The 18,123-nt window shown below is 42.0% G+C and overlaps 1 protein-coding gene across 2 annotated transcripts in view; it reads left to right on the top strand.

Moving 5' to 3' along the window:
• Positions 1-18,123, top strand: part of DOCK1 (dedicator of cytokinesis 1) — a 529,562-nt gene that overhangs the window by 384,664 nt on the left and 126,775 nt on the right. For both annotated transcript variants that reach the window (XM_040361423.1, XM_040361424.1), the window contains exons 31-32: positions 1,658-1,758; positions 10,994-11,052. In XM_040361423.1, coding sequence (XP_040217357.1) covers positions 1,658-1,758; positions 10,994-11,052 — 160 coding nt within the window. The remainder of the gene's footprint in view (positions 1-1,657; positions 1,759-10,993; positions 11,053-18,123) is intronic.

Genomic DNA, 18,123 nt, shown 5'->3' with positions numbered 1-18,123 from the left:
GTCTGTTGTACAGTAAGTTATAAACTCAACTCTGCTCCAGTTTGAATGCTGTGGTCCAGGTTATAAACCCCATATCACTAACCAGAACAATGGGGTAGATTCAGGTAGGGCACGCGCACTACTACGGAGGCGCAGCGTACCGTTTTTACGCTACGCCTCCGTAAATTACGTGTGCTACGCTTCATTCACAAAGCAGTAGCTCCGTAATTTGCGGGGGCGTTCCGTAAAAGTGGCCGGCGTAAGCGCGCCTAATTTAAATGATCCCGTAGGCCGAACGTAGTGCCGAACGTAGTGCGTAATGCGAACGTAGTGCGCATGCTCTGTCGGGAAACTTTCCCGACGTGCATTGCGGTAAATGACGTCGCAAGGACGTCATTTGCTTCAACGTGAACATAAATGGCGTCCAGCGCCATTCACGAGTCACTTACGCAAACAACCTAATTTTCAAAAATCGCGATGCGGGAACGACGGGTATACTTGGCATTGGCTGCGCCTGCTAATAGCAGGAGCGGCCTTACGCAGAAACCGACAAACGCAAACGACGTAAAATTCGAACGCCGGGCGCGCGTACGGTTGTGAATCAGCGTGAGTATGCAATTTGCATACTCTACGCTGACCACTACGGGAACGCCACCTAGCGGCCAGGGTAGGGATGCAGCCTACGATACGACGGCATAAGAGCCTTATGCCAGTCATATCTTAGGCTGCAGTCGGCGTATCGAGCTTTCTGAATACAGAAAGTCGATACGCCAGTGCTACTTAGCAATTACGCTGCGTATCTATGGATACGCAGGCCTAATTGCTACCTGAATCTGCCCCATTGTTAACATTGTAATAGAGAGCAGTTACTTGGGGGTGGTTGGTTGGTCAACTAAAACTGCAGATGGGCCTTCATAAAAATTTTACTTAAGGATTCCATTGTTCACTCTGGTAGAGCTACAACTTCCAGATGTTGGGTTCTTGTGCACCCTTTGCTGCTGATATGACTCCCATTTCTGACCATTGCATTACAAGTCCCCGCCACTCCCCTGCCTTGCATTGTTTGGGTCCTTTTAGAATGACTTTGGCTGGCCATAGACGGTTTGCATCTCGGCTGATTCAGCAGGAACTGACCAAGATTCGAACCGTGTATGGGCAGGCTGAATGTATCAAGTCAATTGATCAAGTTTGGTACAACCAGCCTGCCGGATTCACTTGCGTTTATCGTTAGCGGCTGCTATAGACGCAACAATCACTGTCCTCTCCAGGCAGGTTTCCCCCTCTCATCGGAAGCAGACTTTTATTTGGCAGGAGGGATTCCCCTGTCAGCACTATCTGTGTTGATGGGGGAAATTGTGCAAATTTCTTTCCTACAACCCATGGTTAAAGGAAAGAAGTTTGCACCGTCTTTGGCCTGCCTTAATTTAAAGAGCGTCTGCTTTGTTCTCTGTAAAATAAAAAGCATAATGTCTAGGGTCATGGGTCCACCATGTATTTATTCTGTATAAGTAAGCTAAATGTTTTATTTCAATAAAAAAAAGCTGTAAATCATCAATTTTAAAACTAAAATAAAAATACAATTACTCAGATTCCTTCTATTTTCTCTTTAAATATTACTTATAGGTTGAGTTACAAATGCATGACTGAGATAAGTAATTGCTACTATTTCTTATTTTAGCTATGGAATAACTATTTCCACCTGGCTGTTGCTTTTCTCACCCAAGAATCCTTGCAGCTGGAGAATTTTTCAAGTGCCAAACGAGTCAAAATCCTCCTTAAGTAAGTTATGTATGAATTATGGACAGTGTATAAAATATCTGTAGTTCTGTAGATTTTAATTCTGTGGAACGAGGTGCCCAGTGAATTTCGTTTTTTTTTTTGTCCAGCTGATAACTGCATTGTATTTCTGTATGCATATTCCTTTATTGAAGTATTTAGAGATGAAGGGAACTAAGCTTTGTATCTCCTACAGCTTGAAGGAAATGCTAATCCATTTTGTTTCTGTCTGTACCTGTGTCTAGAACTCTCTGTCACTGCACACTACAAAGCTTACCTTTCTGTCTGAAGACATCTGTTCAATGGGATATATTCATTGTGTCTATTGCAGGATGCTTTATGCATAATGCCTTTTGTCAGGCTTTTCTTTTTTGCTATCATTTCAACATTTTTCACTTTAAATTATTATTTTTTTTCCTTTCAAGGACTCAAACTGAGTTCCATGTACTTAAAGTGAATTTCTGCTTTGCTTATGCAGGGCAAAGCAACAGGTTCACATCAATGCGGACCTCTACAGATGCATATACTTGCATTTCTTTGCTCCCCCACTGCTCTGTTCATCTGCCGGGAGGGTAAGGAAAGGCTTGTTTAAACTAAGTCACTGGAGTCATGGCTTACACATGGCTGTGGACTCCCCCACGTGACAATGCTGATTGGCCCAATGATGTCACATGGAGCAAGTAACAGTCTCCATTATATATTGAACTTTTGGCTCGTCTTTTGGCTCGTCTTGTGATCTCAGTGATAGGAATAGGGGAATAAAGCTGGGCTTTTTGTTTGCCCTAAATAAGGACACAATTTAGAAAGCAGGCAAGATAGAAGTATTGTACTGTTTTGTAGAGTAGGTTAGGATTTCCTGACATGCATGGTTTTACATACAGTGGGGAAAATAATAATTATTTAATCCCCTGCAGATTTTGTACATTTGCCCACTTACAAAGAGGAGAAGGGTCTATCATTTTTTATCATAGGTGTATTTTAACCACTTCCATACAGGGCACGTATACACCTTCCCGCCCAAGCCAATTTTCAGCTTTCAGCACTGTCGCACTTTGAATGGCAATTGCGCGGTCATGCTACACTGTACCCAAACAAAATTGGCGTCCTTTTTTTCCCCACAAATAGAGCTTTCTTTTGGTGGTATTTGATCACCTCTGCAATTTTTTTTTTTTTTGCGCAACAACTAAAAAAAGACTGAAAATTTAGAAAAAAAATTACGTTTTTATTTTTTTCTGTAATTTTTTTTGTAAATAAGTACGTTTTCTCTTTCAATTACGGGCACTGATATGGCGGCACTGATGAGATGGCACTGATGGACATCGATGAGGTAGCACTGACAGGCACAGATAAGGTGCCACTGATTGGCGGCGCTGGTATGCGGCACTGATGGGCACACATAGGCGGCACTGATGGGCACACATAGGCGGCACTGATGGGCACACATAGGCGGCACTGATGGGCACACATAGGCGGCACTGATGGGCACTCATGGGCGGCACTGATGGGCACTCATGGGCGGCACTGATGGGCACTCATGGGCGGCACTGATGGGCACTCATGGGCGGCACTGATGGGCACTCATGGGCGGCACTGATGGGCACTCATGGGTGGCACTGATGGGTGGCACTGATGGATACTTATGGTTGGCACTGATGGATACTTATGGTTGGCACTGATAGGTGGGCACTGTGCATGGATGGGCACTGTGGGGTGGCACTGATGGACACTGTGGGTGGCACTGATGGACACTGTGGGGTGGCACAGATGGACACTGTGGGGCGGCACTTATTTTTCCTATGTTGCCAGTCAGTGCCAATTTGTGGGCACTGATTGGCATCTTTTTTTTATTTTTAATGGTTTTTTTTTTTAACTTTTTTTTTTTTGAGACTTTTTTTTTTTTTTTTTTGAGACTTTTTTTTTTGTTTGTTGCCCTTCCCTGGTGGTCCATGTGGCGATCCGAGGGGGGGCTGCGCTGATAAACAATCAGCGCGAACCCCCCCCTGTCAGGAGAGCCGCCGATCGGCTCTCCTCTACTCGCGTCTGTCAGACGCGAGTGAGGAAGAGCCGTCGACGGCTCTTCCTGTTTACATCGTGATCAGTCGTGGTTGGACACGGCTGATCACGTGGTAAAGAGTCTCCGTGAGAGACTCTTTACCGAGATCGGTGTTGCGGGGTGTCAGACTGACACCCCGCAACAACGATCGCCGCGATGCGCGCCCCCGGGGGCGCGCAGCGGCTTAGAATCCTGAGGACATAATATGACGTCCAGTCAGGATTCTACAACCACTTTGCCAAAGTCAATTTGTCATTGGCGGGCGGCAAGTGGTTAAATAATGGTGACAGAATATCAACCAAAATCCAGAAAAAAAAACACATAAAATATATGCTATAAATTGAGTTGCAGTTCAGTGAGTAAAATGATTATTTGATCCCCAAGCAAAACAGGACTTTGTACTTGGTGGAAAAACCCTTGATGGCAAGCACAGAGGTAAGATGTTTCTTGTAGTTGGCTACCAGGTTTGCAACATCTCAGGAGGGAATTTGGTCTGCTTTTCTTTACAGATCTTCTCTAAATCCTTAAGGTTTCTTGGCTATCGCTTGACTACTTAAAGTTTCAGCTCCCTCCATAAATGTTGTATAGGATTAAGGTCTGGAGACTGGCTAGGCCTCTCCATGACCTTAATGTGCTTCTTCTTGAGCCACTCCTGTGTTGCCTTGACTATGTTTTTTGTGCCATTGTCATGCTGGAAGACCCATCCATGACCCATCTTCAGTGTTCTGGCTGAGGGAAGAAGGTTCTCATCCAAGATCTTACAATACATGGCCCTGTCAATTGGCCCCTTAATGTGGCAAAGTCGGCCTGTACCTTTAGCAGAGAAACACCTCCAAAGCATCATGTTTCCATCTCCGTGCTTGACTGTAGGTATGGTGTTCTTAGGGTTATAGACATTGTTTTCTTTCTCCAAACATGGCAAGTCGAGTTAATGCCAAAGAGCTAAATTTTGGGTACAATATTATTTTATTATTTTTATAAAAGTATTTACAGGGGTTTTACTCTATACACAACAGATATATCTATGTGAAGACTATCTACATATACTAGTAGAATACATTATATATTCTTGCATATCTTCGATGCATATCTTTTTCATACAATCATAAGTAAAAGACAGAAAAAAAGAAAAAGAGAACTGAGGGAAAAAAAAAAAGGGTACTCCACTTTAACTTATAGAACCGGTCGAGTGGCATTCCAAGCAATATAGGAGAAAAAAAAAAAAAAAGTACACACACTAAAAAAAAAAGGGAAGGGGAAAAAAGAGCTACATTTTGGTCTCATCTGACCACAGCACTTTCTCCCAATCTTTTTCTGAATCACTTAGATTTTCATTGGCAAACTTCAAACGGACCTGTACATGTGCCTTCTTGAGGAGGGGGACTCGCCATGTTTGGAGGAAGAAAAATGCTGACTAAAACCCTAAGAACACCATCCCTACAGTCAAGCATGGAGGAAAACAACATGCTTTGGGGCTTTTTCTATGCTAAAGGTACAGGCCGACTTTGCCTCATAATGGGGCCAATGAACGGGACAATGTATTGTAAAATCTTGGATGAGAACCACCTTTTCTCAGCCAGAACACTGAAGGTGGGTAGTGGATGGGTCTTCCAGCATGACAATGACCCAAAACATACTGCCAAAGCAACAAATGAGTGGCTCAATAAGAAGCACATTAGGGTCATGGAGGGGCCTAGCCAGTCTCCAGACCTTAATCCTATAGAAAATTTATGGAGGGATTTGAAACTTCTAGTTGCCAAGCGACAGGTAGGAACCGTAAGAATTTAAAGAAGATCTGTAAAGGACAGTGGACGAAAATCCTTTCTGAGATGTGTGCAAACCTGGTAACCAACTACAAGAAACGTCTTGCCTCTGTGCTTGCCAACAAGGGTTTCTCCACCAAGTACTAAGTAATGTTTTGCTTGGGGATCAAATACTTATTTTACTCACTGACCTGCAACTCCATTTTATAACCTTTTTTTAGGTTGATATTCTGTCTCTATCATTTAAAATACACCTACAGTATGATAAAAATTTAGAGACCCTTCATTTTTCTTTGTAAGTGGGCAACCTTACAAAATCTGCAGAGGAACCAAAAATGTTTTTCCCAAGTAGGAGAGTCGTGGTTTGATATAAACCGGTGCAGAGCCTATATAGTACTTCTGTACTTTGCAACCAACGTATATCATTATTTTCTAGTTTCTTATTGGAAAATTATTCTTGGAGCTTGGTTACTAAAGTCAACTACTGTTTTTTTATTTCTATAAACTGTCATCACATGGTTCCATAATGCTTTAGTTTTTTTTTTGGCCATTTTTATTTCTAACAAATATAGCCTGAATTATTATTGATTAATGAGGTTAATCCACACTGTGGTGTTCACTGGAGTGCATTGGGAAGTGTATTTGATGCACAAACACCATTCTTCTTTGTGTTCTAGTTCCCCATCACATGGTCCTGTTTACCTCATTAAAACTTCTTGTTTTAATCTATAATGTCTCACATATTTGCATATGTATGGTAAAGCCACATGCCACCGTCAAGGAGCCTATCTATGTACTGTGTGACTCCTCCCAGTTAATACTACAGGAGCCTCATTACAAATATACAGGTGAAACTCGAAAAATTAGAATATTGTGCAAAAGTTCATTTATTTCACTAATGCAACTTAAAAGGTGAAACTAATACCTGAGATAGACTCATTACATGCAAAGCAAGATAGTTCAAGCTGTGATTTGTCATCATTGTGATGATTATGGATATTACAGCCCATGAAAACCCCAAATCCACAATATTAGAATATTACATGCAATCCATAAAACAAGGACTGTACATAGAACAATATCGGACCTCTGAAAAGTATAAGCATGCATATGTACTCGGTACTTGATTTGGGTCCCTTTTGCAGCAATCACTGCCTCAATTCGCCGTGGAATGGAAGATATCGGCCTGTGAAACTGCTGAGGTGTTATGGAAGACCAGGATGCTTCAATAGCGGCCTTCAGCTCTTCTGCATTGTTCGGTCTCTCATCTTTCTTTTGGCAATGCCCCATAGATTCTTCAGGTCAGGCGAGTTTGCTGGCCAATCAAGCACAGTAATCCCACGGTCATTGAACAAGGCTTTGGTGCTTTTGGCAGTGTGGACAGGTGCCAAGTCCTGCTGGAAAATTAAGTCGACATCCCCATAGAGCTCGTCTGTGGAAGGAAACATGAAGTGCTCCAAAATCTCCTGGTAGACGGCTGCATTGACCCTGGAGTTAATGAAGCACAGTGGACCAACACCAGCAGATGACATGGCTCCCCAAATCAATACATACTGGAAACTTCACACTGGACTTCAAGCATCTTGCAGTGTGTGCCTCTCCATTCTTCCTCCATACTCTGGGTCCTTGGTTTCCAAATGAGATGCAAAATTTGCTCTCATCAGAAAAGAGGACTTTGGACCACTGAGCAACAAACCCGGTGTGTTTTTCTTTAGCCCAGGTAAGACACTTCTGATGTTGTTCAGGAGTGGCTTGGCAAGAGAAATACGACATTTGAAGCCCATGTCCAGGATCCGTCTGTGTGTGTGATGGCTCTTGATGCACTGAATCCAGCCTCAGTCCACTCCTTGTGAAAGTCTCCAACACTTTTGAATGGCCTTTTCCTGACAATCCTCTCCAGGCTGTGGTCATCCCTGCTGCTTGTGCACCTTTTTTCTTCCACACTTTTTCCTAATTTCTATTAATGCTTTGATAAAGCACTTTGGGAACATCCAACTTCTTTTGAAATTACCTTCCCAGGCTTTCCCTCCTTATGGAGGGTGTCAATGATGGTTTACTGCACAACTGTCAGGTCAGCAGTCTTTCCCATGATTGTGATTCCTACTGAACCAGACTGAGAGACCATTTAAAGGCTCAGGGACCCTTTGAAGGTGTTATGGCTTAATTAGTGAATAGAGTGGGACACTTTGAGCCTAGAATATTACACCTTTTCACAATATTCACATTTTCAGAGATTGTGGATTTGCGGTTTTCATGAGCTGTAAGCCATACTCATCACAATTAAGGATGAGCTCCAGCGTGTTCGCATGGTACACGTGCAGAGCCCGCCAGGAAGTCTGCACTGCGCTAATCACAGCCAGGTAGACATTGTCCCGATGCTCGGCTGCAGAGATCGGGAAATGTCTCCCTGGCTGTGATTTGCGCAGCGCCGTGCAGACTTCCTGGCGGGCTCTGCACGTGTACTATGCGAACATGCTGGAGCTCATCCTTAATCACAATTATGACAAATCACGGCTTGAACCATCGTGCTTTGCATGTAATGAGTCTATCTCATATATTAGTTTCACCTTTTAAGTTGCATTAGTGAAATAAATGAACTTGTACACGATATTCAAATTTTTTGAGTTTCACCTGTAAAAGTAATAATTTTACAAATATTTTGAATTGTTCTTTATTTATCTTTGAAGCAAATCTCCATATGTATATCATATTGACAAATTGTGTCCACAATAAAAATTACAAATGACTTCCACAGGGTGCTACCCAGCATAGTGCATTGTTGTTGGGCATAGTGCCAGATGAGTTCAGGAGTTTGAAGCACACTTTCCTCCTCACTGGCTGCAGACAGCTGGGGTGGATCCCAGTAGCTTTGGGATATGATAATGTCACTTTACATTCCTAATGCCTGCCATCTGGCCAATTAATTAAAACAACCAGTTTAAGAAGATTGGTAGTGGCTTCGAGGATAAACCTCAGGCTTCGAGGATGCCAAGATCTGGCTAGGAGGGAAGGTGCGTTTTTAAATGTCCCAGCCTCCAGTCGCTCTAAGCCCAGCAGTGCCTCCAAAGCAGAGCATGCCGAGTTGCTGCTCCCATAAAGCAAAACATGTATTTATATCTGTACTGTCTGGAGTGTACAAGAGGTGCCTTCACTGTGATGAGCAGCCTTATAGGCTGAAGGCCAGGTGCAAAACGGTAGCAGCTCAACTTTCTTTCCAGAAGTTTCACTGTGCTTAGTTTGGTTTTGGGGTTCTCGGTGTGCTGTAGATGAAATGTGAACCATGTGTATGCTGTGTATGTTTGGAGCTTTAAAATAACCACATTTTGTTGCTTTGCAGACTGAAATGAAATCGGACACAGTTTTTGTTTTATCCAGCTGTATTTGCTCAATGCAACTTATAACATCCAGGTGAAAGATATAACCCCAACCCATCAGAAAAAAAATAAAAGGCCTAATTGAATTTTAGTCTCCTCTGACAGCCTTAAATGCACCTCGAAGATTCTGAGGTCACATAGAAAAGGGTTTTCTGGTCAGATTTAATTAATTATTTGGCTTCAACACCAAACGATATGTCTGGTGGAAATACAATTTTGCTTACTATCCAAATAACACTATCTCTACAGTACAGCATGGAGGGTGTAATATCCTGTTATGGAGGCGTTTCTGCAGTCCTGATAAAAGAAAATTGTATGGGGCAAAATACTGTCAAATTCTTGAGGAAAATTCTGCTGCCCTCTGCCAGAAAGTTGGCAATTGGAAGAAGGTTTACCTTCCAACATGACAATGGCCCAAAGCACACAGCAAAAATGATCACACCGTGGTTGAAGGGAAAAAGGTGAATGTCCTTGCATAGCCTAGTCAGAGCTCAGACTTGAACCCCATTAAAAATCTGTGGAATGACTTTAAGACTGCAGTCCACAAATGGTCACCATTAAATTTAACTGAGCTTGAGCAGTTCTGCAAAAAAAGTGAGCAAAGATTGCAATGGCTAGATGTGCAGTTAGTAGAGACATATCCCAACAGACTAAAGGCTGTAATTAAAGCAAAAGGTAGTTCAACAAAATACTGACACAATGGGGTGATCCTTTGTCCAACTCTGTGATTCTGATTTTTTTTTTTTTCTTTTAAGACATTTGGTGTTATATCTTTCATTTGGATGTTATAAGTTGCACTCGTAGATACAGATGGAGAAAACAAACTCTGTGTCTGTCTTCATTTCAGGATGTAATGCAACAAAATTTTATTATTTTAAAGGGGGTGATTATTTTCTATACCCACTGTTGCCAAAGCTATTTTGGTTATACTTCTCCTTTAGGTCACAGGATTGCAGTTCATTCTGCGCTCCTGTGACCTGTTTTCAGCTGACAACAGGTTAAAATCTTCTGACGTCACTCAGTCAGTCCAGGTTTGGGAAAGATTCACCTGAAATGCCTGGGTGGAACTGGGCATGTGCCGTATAGGGCCGCATGACAGCTGAGTTTATGATCAGCTGTTGTCTTGCGTTGCTGAGGCACATTCATGTGGGGTGAGGGGTGGATATTTACATGAAGGGGGCAGATTTTTTAATGATGGGCAGTGCTGGGGGAGGAATTTTTATCGCTGGCCAAACAAATCTGGCCCCTCACCTACATGAACGTGACTCGGCAACGTGACACAACAGCTGATCTTAAACTCAGCTGTTCTGCGGCTCCATGTGGTGCATGTGCAGTTCCATCCGGGCATTATTCGATAGCCGGGCATTGCTTGACGGAACACCGACACCTGGCTCAGCCTCTCGGTAATCTGCTTAGAGCCTGAGCCAGCCACTCCCGCCTCCTCCAAAGCCCTGCGCTCCTGTAATCGCTGGAGGGGCAGAGCAGAGAGCCAGTGACTGACGGTCACGGCTCTCTGCTCAGAACGGAGGGGAGAACTGATCAATCAGCAATTTTTGATTGCTTAGTTCTCACTGCACAGCTGATGGGGCAGATGCAGCAGCAGATAGGTGAGTATACATGTTTGTTTTTTTTGTAGTCCATACTTCTATTTTAAATATATATGTTATTTCTTGCATAAAGGCTTCTTAGCACTGAGAGAGTCTCCACTGCCACCAAAATTCCTTCTGTAAACAGGCAAATGCAAGTTTGGAGCCCTTTTATGTTGTGCTTAATACCAGTAGTGCCATCAAGGGCAAGTTATTATAGGTAATTCATTAATGTAAAAAGAAGAAATGGAGTATAGAGTGGACCATTAAAAACAACACAGTGCTGATTGTTTATCCTTATAATATACAAGGGCATCTTCTCTCCAGCAGAGTGTTTAAAAAGCTGTCATAACTTGTCATCCTAAATTATTGCTACCATAGTAATTCTCTGTCACTAATATTTATCTACGAGATGGGAAGCAAGGATGCAAATCCATTAATTACTTGTTTCTCATCTTTCAGGTACTGTGATATGAGAAGGCAGATCGGCTTTGAAATCAGAGATATGTGGTATAATTTAGGTGAGTGTTTCATTCCTATATTCATCATGATTTGCTAACCGTTTTTTTCCCTATTAAAAAGCATTGTTTATTTTTGGTTTAAAATGGACATGTTCATTTGTGCATACAGATAATATCCTGTTTTACATTTAGTTGCCAAGTATGACTTGGAACAAGGTGAAACTCTTTCTTACAGTTGTCTGGAAAAGTAGTCTGAAAACTCTGCTATAATGTTATCACTTTATTATAATGAATCCTTCCTTAAACCATAAAAAATCCTGAATGAGAAAATATTAAAGTTCACTTGCTTTGAGTAAACCAAATACATACTGCTGCCATTAAGTATCGATCCCTGATTTGGGATATCTTTGCCACTTCCGATCTATAGAACCAGGACTTCAGACAGTCCACCAATAGGTAGACACAAGGCCCATCACACTGGGGCTTGTGAAAATTTACAAATCATGTTAGAGTGTGCCTGCTAATAGCCTAAAGTGTTTCCTTTTTTGGCAGCTTTCACAAGTTACCTCTGCCTATAGTTTATTTTTATTCTTACATTTACTAGATGTTCACATGTTCCTTACACTGTCCATTTCGTTGGTCAGTCTTTACAACACCGCAGGAGTTATAGTCATGATGTTTAACACTGCATACTTGTCCCATGGAGTAGTTCATTCAGCTATCCCAAGTTACTGTACTTGGGTGTATTGACAGTGACACCTGCTTTTACCTTAAAGTGGTATTATGTCTGGGGTAAATACTTTTGTACTTCGTGTCCAATAAGCACTCTGTGCATTGTGACAAGGGTATCATGGATGGGTGACCTTACATAGTTTGAACCCTTAGTTCTGGCTGAGTGACTTACAGATTCACTGGGTCTAGATGTGTTAGTGTGGACTTGAGAATTGGCAGGTGGGTCATGTAAGTAAGAATTACATGCTATGACTTTTCCATATAAAACGTTAAACTCCTTACATTGCTGTGACTTCTTGCCTTAAATTATCTCCTCAAAAACTTCATCTGATGCTGAAGTTGCACATTAAATATAATAATGAGCACCTGCTTCTGTAATGTCAAGCAGCTACCTAGAAGTGTCCTTCTCTATAATTGTCCTTGCAATCATTTAAGCAGCAGTTCCTTGTGTGTGTGAAGCACCCTCGACTCTGGAATGCTCTCTTCTTTGCTGGCAGAAGTCTTATACGTTCATAAACTTGCAGTGAGTTTCCTGCCAAATTGTGGAAAAAACAACAACTTTGTACTCATCCAAGTTTGTGATTATCCAACTTTCAAGCTTTTTCCTCAGCTTAGAAATATAATATAATATCTGGTAATGTATGTTGGGTGGCAACCATTATTCCATTACAGCTGTTTCGTGTCACCGGAGGTAGCCGAGGGACCATGTAGGAGGCTGGCAGGAGAATAGGGACACTACAGTGGGTTCTGACTCTGGTGGGAACTGGGGGAGATGTTGGGAGGAAGCAGTATGCAGTAACAGTGCCGTCTGTAGGACAATCATTGCCATTCTGTAAGGGACCCTGGATTCTGCATGCCAGCCCCACAGGTTCCAAGATGCATGGTAATCCTGAGCTTTGAACTTCCCTTAGTGGCAGTGGCACCCTAGGCCATGGTCCAAGTAGCCTAATGGCGATTCTTGCCCTGGCCATGATCAAATTTTCTGTTGTCCTAGAAAACTTATGAAGGTTGCATTTGCTCATCTCTCCTTCTCAAAATACTAGTTTCAGACTCTCTCCATACTAGTCAATGACCTGAAACAATTATAATGTCCTTATTCCTGTTCTGCATACTTGTTCCCCCATCAGTTATGAGCCCATTAGATCAGTATGATGATCTATCAGTATTTTCAGAAGAGGCATGCTTTGGCAGCCTCAATAGCTCATAGGTTAAGGCAAATATGATGGTTTTAAAACCGTGAAAATTGTATGGTTTCTGGGTGCCCTGAAGCCTGTATAAACTTAAAACAAATGTTTTTTCTGCTTATGATCATAAAAGTTCTCTGTTCAAATTCACTGTTGGACGACCTTCCCATAAGGTGTATAAATCTACAGTTGTCGCCAGAACAGGAGGTTATGGGAAATATTCCAATGGCGACAGCTGTCAAGAGCTTATGTTGGTGAGAATTCTTTATGCTTTTTTTTCCCGTCTCCAGGGCAGTGAGTGACTGGAAATGTTTCCAATTGGGATACAGGCAGCAGTAAAATTTGACAAATTTTAAAGCCCAACTATTGGTACTTGCTTGTGTGGCTGTTGGATCCCTGCAGCCAATAGTCATTTTTTGCCTTGCCTAGATGCTTACAATTAAAATAGATTCCACTAGTTAGATGATTTATCTATTTTTCACATATCCATACGTTTTCTGTGCAATCACAAATGAGAGGGCACTCTCTTCTAAAGGAACTGTAGTAGTGGTGATCTTAAACAGTCTCTTACTGTCTATTGGCGCTTCTCCACATGATAAACATAACATGACAAGACACCTGCTCATGAGTGTGGTGGTGGTCTAATACTAGTTCTTAATATACATCCACTTCTTAGCTGTAAATATGGATGCACCACACTTTTCTGCCCTCTTAGGACTGGGGGAGCCCCAATATTGTTCTACAAAGACGCAAGAAAGAGAGGGTGCACCAGCCTAGCGCACTATCCCAATGTGACATTTATTGTAAGATATAAAAATAAATTTACTCACAAGCACCATGACAGACAAATCTCATAACATTATCAGAGTTATTCGGTCCACTGCAGGAGCTCCTGGGCTTGGGAGAACATGATCTGGATTCCCACTGGCTTGCGTGTTTTGAAGGTTTTGGCTCTGATGAAGAGAGTAGTACCCTCAAAGGTGGTGTCCTCCAAAGCCCAGAATCACATGGAATGGACAGACTAACTGATAATTTGATGAACTTTGTTATGGTGCTTGTGAGTAGATTTATTTTTATCTTACAATACATTTTGCATTGGGAAAATGCACTAGGCTGGTGTGTCCTCTTATTTCTTGTGTCTTTGGTGATCAGGGGACACGCTACAATCTTGCCTGTAGAATGCCTACAGTCTGACTATCTAGTGTGTGCAGGCTTTAACTATTTTCTGTAACACTACATATAGTGGGGATGGAAAGTTTGGGCACCCCAGGTAAAAATTTGTATCAATGTGCATAACGAAGCCAAGGAAAGATGGAAAAATCTCCAAAAGGCATCAAATTACAGATTAGACATTCCTATAATATGTAAAAAAAAGTTAGATTTTATTTCCATCATTTACACTTTAAAAATGACAGAAAACAAAAAAATGGACGTCTGCAAAAGTTTGGGCACCCTGCAGAATTTATAGCATGCACTGCCCCCTTTGCAAAGCTGAGACCTGCCAGTGTCATGGATTGTTCTCAATCATCGTCTGGGAAGACCAGGTGATGTCAATCTCAAAGGTTTTAAATGCCCAGACTCATCTGACCTTGCCCCAACAATCAGCACCATGGGTTCTTCTAAGCAGTTGTCTAGAAAACTGAAACTGAAAATAGTTGACGCTCACAAGGCTATAAGAAGATAGCAAAGCATTTTCAGATGTCAATATCCTCTGTTTGGAATGTAATTAAGAAATGGCAGTCATCAAGAACAGTGGAAGTTAAAGCGAGATCTGGAAGACCAAGAAAAATATCAGACACAACAGCTCGCAGGATTGTGAGAAAAGCAATTTAAACCCCACGTTTGACTGCACGATCCCTCCAGAAAGATCTGGCAGACACTGGAGTTGTGGTACACTATTCCACTATAAAGAGATACTTGTACAAATATGGTCTTCATGGAAGAGTCATCAGAAGAAAACCTTTTCTACATCCTCTCCACAAAAATCAGCATTTGAACTTTGTAAATGAACATATAGACGAGCCTGATGCATTTTGGAAACAAGTTCTGTGGACCGATGAGGTTAAAATAGAACTTTTTGGCCGGAATGAGCAAAGGTACGTTTGGAGAAGAAAGGGCACAGAATTTATTGGGGGTGGATCAAACATGGATCAATCATGCTTTGGGGTTGTATTGCAGCCAGTGGCACAGGGAACATTTCACGAGTAGAAGGAAAAATGGATTCAATAACATTTCAGCAAATTTTGGATGGTAACTTGATGTCATCTGTGAAAAAGCTGAAGTTAAAGTGAGGATGGCTTCTACAAATGGATAATGATCCTAAACACACCTCAAAATCCAAGGGGGATTACATCAAGAGGCGTAAACTGAAGGTTTTGCCATGGCCTTCACAATCTCCTGACCTCAACATAACTGAAAAATCTATGGATAGACCTTTAAAGAGCAGTGCGTGACAGACAGCCCAGAAATCTCAAAGAACTGGAAGACTTTTGTAAGGAAGAATGGGCAAAGATACCTCAAACAAGAATTGAGACTCTTGGCTGGCTACAAAAAGCGTTTACAAGCTGTGATACTTGCCAAAGGGGGCAGTACAAGATATTAACTCTGCAGGGTGCCCAAACTTTTGCAGACGCCATTTTTTTGTTTTCTGTAATTTTGAAAGTATAGATGATGGAAATAAAATCTAACTTTTTTTGACATATAAGAATGTCTAATCTGTAATTTGATGCCTTTTGGAGATTTTTCCATCTTTCCTTGGCTTCGTTATTTACATTAATACAAATTTTTACCTGGGGTGCCCAAACTTTCAATCCCCACTGTACATTGTACATTATGTGCAGCCCTTTGATGTCAGGGGCCCCCTATATCAAATATATCCAACCCTTTACTACTCTGCCCAAAGATGAAGATAAGTTTTGCCTCTACATGCACTTTAAAAGAGAAGTCCAGCCTGAGCTCGTTCCGCTGGGCTTCGCTAACGGCCACAGGAGTGCAATTTGTTTTGCACTCCTGTGACCCATTTTCAGCAGAGAGCGGTCTGAAGTCCGCTCTCTGCTGACATCACTGGAATCAGTCCAACGTCTGGATCTGCCAGGTGCCTGGACTAATGCCCATCTCAGAGAGCCGCTAAGAGCCTGAGATGGCCTCTCCCTACCCCTCCACAGCTCAGTGCTCCAATGAGCATGGAGGAGCAGAGAGGAGAGCTGCTGACTGACAGGCAGCAGTGCTCCGCTCATGGAGCAGAGAGAACCGAACCATTGCCGGTGTTCGATTGCTCGGTTCTTATTGCAGAGACCATGGGGGACAGATGTAGCAATGGTCTGATGCTGCATTCACCTAGGTAAGTATGATGGGTTAAAAAAAACATCTATTTTAAATCAGATACAAATAATGAATGCTAGAACAGAAATTGGGTAGCTCAATAAGTAGGATGCGTCCCCCTTACAAATGTAACTATCATTTTGATGTTTGACTGGACTGTGCCTTTTAATTATGCATTTAATTGTGCTTTTTTTAAATTCCATTGCCGGCTGCGGAAAGTTTACATTGTCTGTGGCATCTTTATACCGAGGGCAATAAAACCTCCAGAAAACTTTATGGCATTGATGCCGTGTTTGATGAATAACCGAGTGTCAGAAGCATTTGTTTTCTGAAACACTGACTCTGACATTTTTCAGACATAATACATGAAAACTGTCACAGACAAGTTTGAAAATAACAGCCCTGAAAAAGGAGTATGCCTTACAGCTCCTTGAAGTGTGCGCTGCAAACCATTAAACATTTCCAGGGTCACTCCATCAGAAGGGGGGAATGTGTGTGCTTTTATTATTTATTTTAATGCCACAAGTGTAAAATATCCACGTTGTCACTTGATCAGAAACTTATGTTTGTGCCGCTTGAAGCTCGGAACATTCTCTGTCTCTCACTTTTCAAGCCTGGCTGCAGTCGTCTCTTATTTCCATCAATTTAAAGTTTCTTTGAAAGAGTACGTATGGATGCTTAAAGGAAAACTGTACTGGAAGAAATATGGAGGCTGCCATTGCTGATTCTCTTCTGAGAAATGCTAGGTACCCCATAGCTCCCAACTGTCCCTGGTTTTGAGGTACTGTCCCTGATTTGGAACAAAGTACCTCTGTCCCTCTTTCATCCTCATTTGCCCCTCGCTGTGGTCTGATCTATATAGTTGTTTATAAAAGGCAGTATTTATCTTGAAAAAGTGAAAGCCAGTATAAATGTATAGTAGTTGTAAAAAAAAAAAAAAAAAAACATTTTTTTTTTTTTTTTTTTACAATTCTCCTTTTAACCACTTCATTACTGGGCACTTAAACCCCCTTCGTGCCCAGACCAATTTTCAGCTTTCAGCGCTGACGCATTTTGAATGACAATTGCGCGGTCATACAACACTGTACCCAAATTATATTTTTATTATTTTTTTCCCACAAATAGAGCTTTCTTTTGGTGGTATTTGATCATCTCTGCGATTTTTTTATTTTTTGCGCTATAAACAAAAAAAGACAGAAAATTTGGAAAAAAACACAATATTTTTTACTTTTTGTTATAATAATATCCCAATTAAAAAAAAAAAGATCGGTCTCCTCTCTCCCTGACAGGACGTGGAGCTCTGTGTTAACACACAGAGCTCCACGTCCCTGCTGTGTACCCGGCGGACATCGCGGCCACCAGGTACACGCATCGGCTTCCCAGCGATGCGCCGGCACAGTCTTTACCCCGCTGCGCGCCCCCCAGCGGCGCACGCAGGTAATGCACAGAAAAAGACGTCCAAAGACGTCCACTCGGCACCTGAGAGCCGCGCTGTGGATGTCTTTTGTCTATAGCGCGGTTAAGGGGTGTGTTTTATGACTACATACTTTCGCTAATAGCTGTCTCTCGTTCCCATCTCAAAAAGTTGGGAGGTGTGGTTACACGGACAGAAAAGTCAGGACGGAGTCAGAACTCCCATCTACTACTTTTGGGGCAGTGTCCTAAAGCCCAACCGAAGTCTTGTTTTTTTTTTTTTTTTTTTTTTTTTCTTTCAAAGTTTTTTTTTAGTTTTGTACAAGAACAAAAACAAGAAGTACAATCCTTCCATAGTTGGAAACTCATTACACTGTGGCAACATACAAACAGAGCCTTTATGGTGTAAAACATTCAACCTAGGTCTGGCACTTTAAACCTTAAGGACACGTCCTACTACTAAGACGCTGGAGCAGGATCT

This window comes from Rana temporaria, chromosome 8 (genome assembly GCF_905171775.1).
Source record: "Rana temporaria chromosome 8, aRanTem1.1, whole genome shotgun sequence".
Classification (NCBI taxonomy): Eukaryota; Metazoa; Chordata; class Amphibia; order Anura; family Ranidae; genus Rana; species Rana temporaria.
The sequence above is the reverse complement of the archived record's forward strand: the minus strand, read 5'-3'. Positions and strand labels throughout refer to the sequence as shown.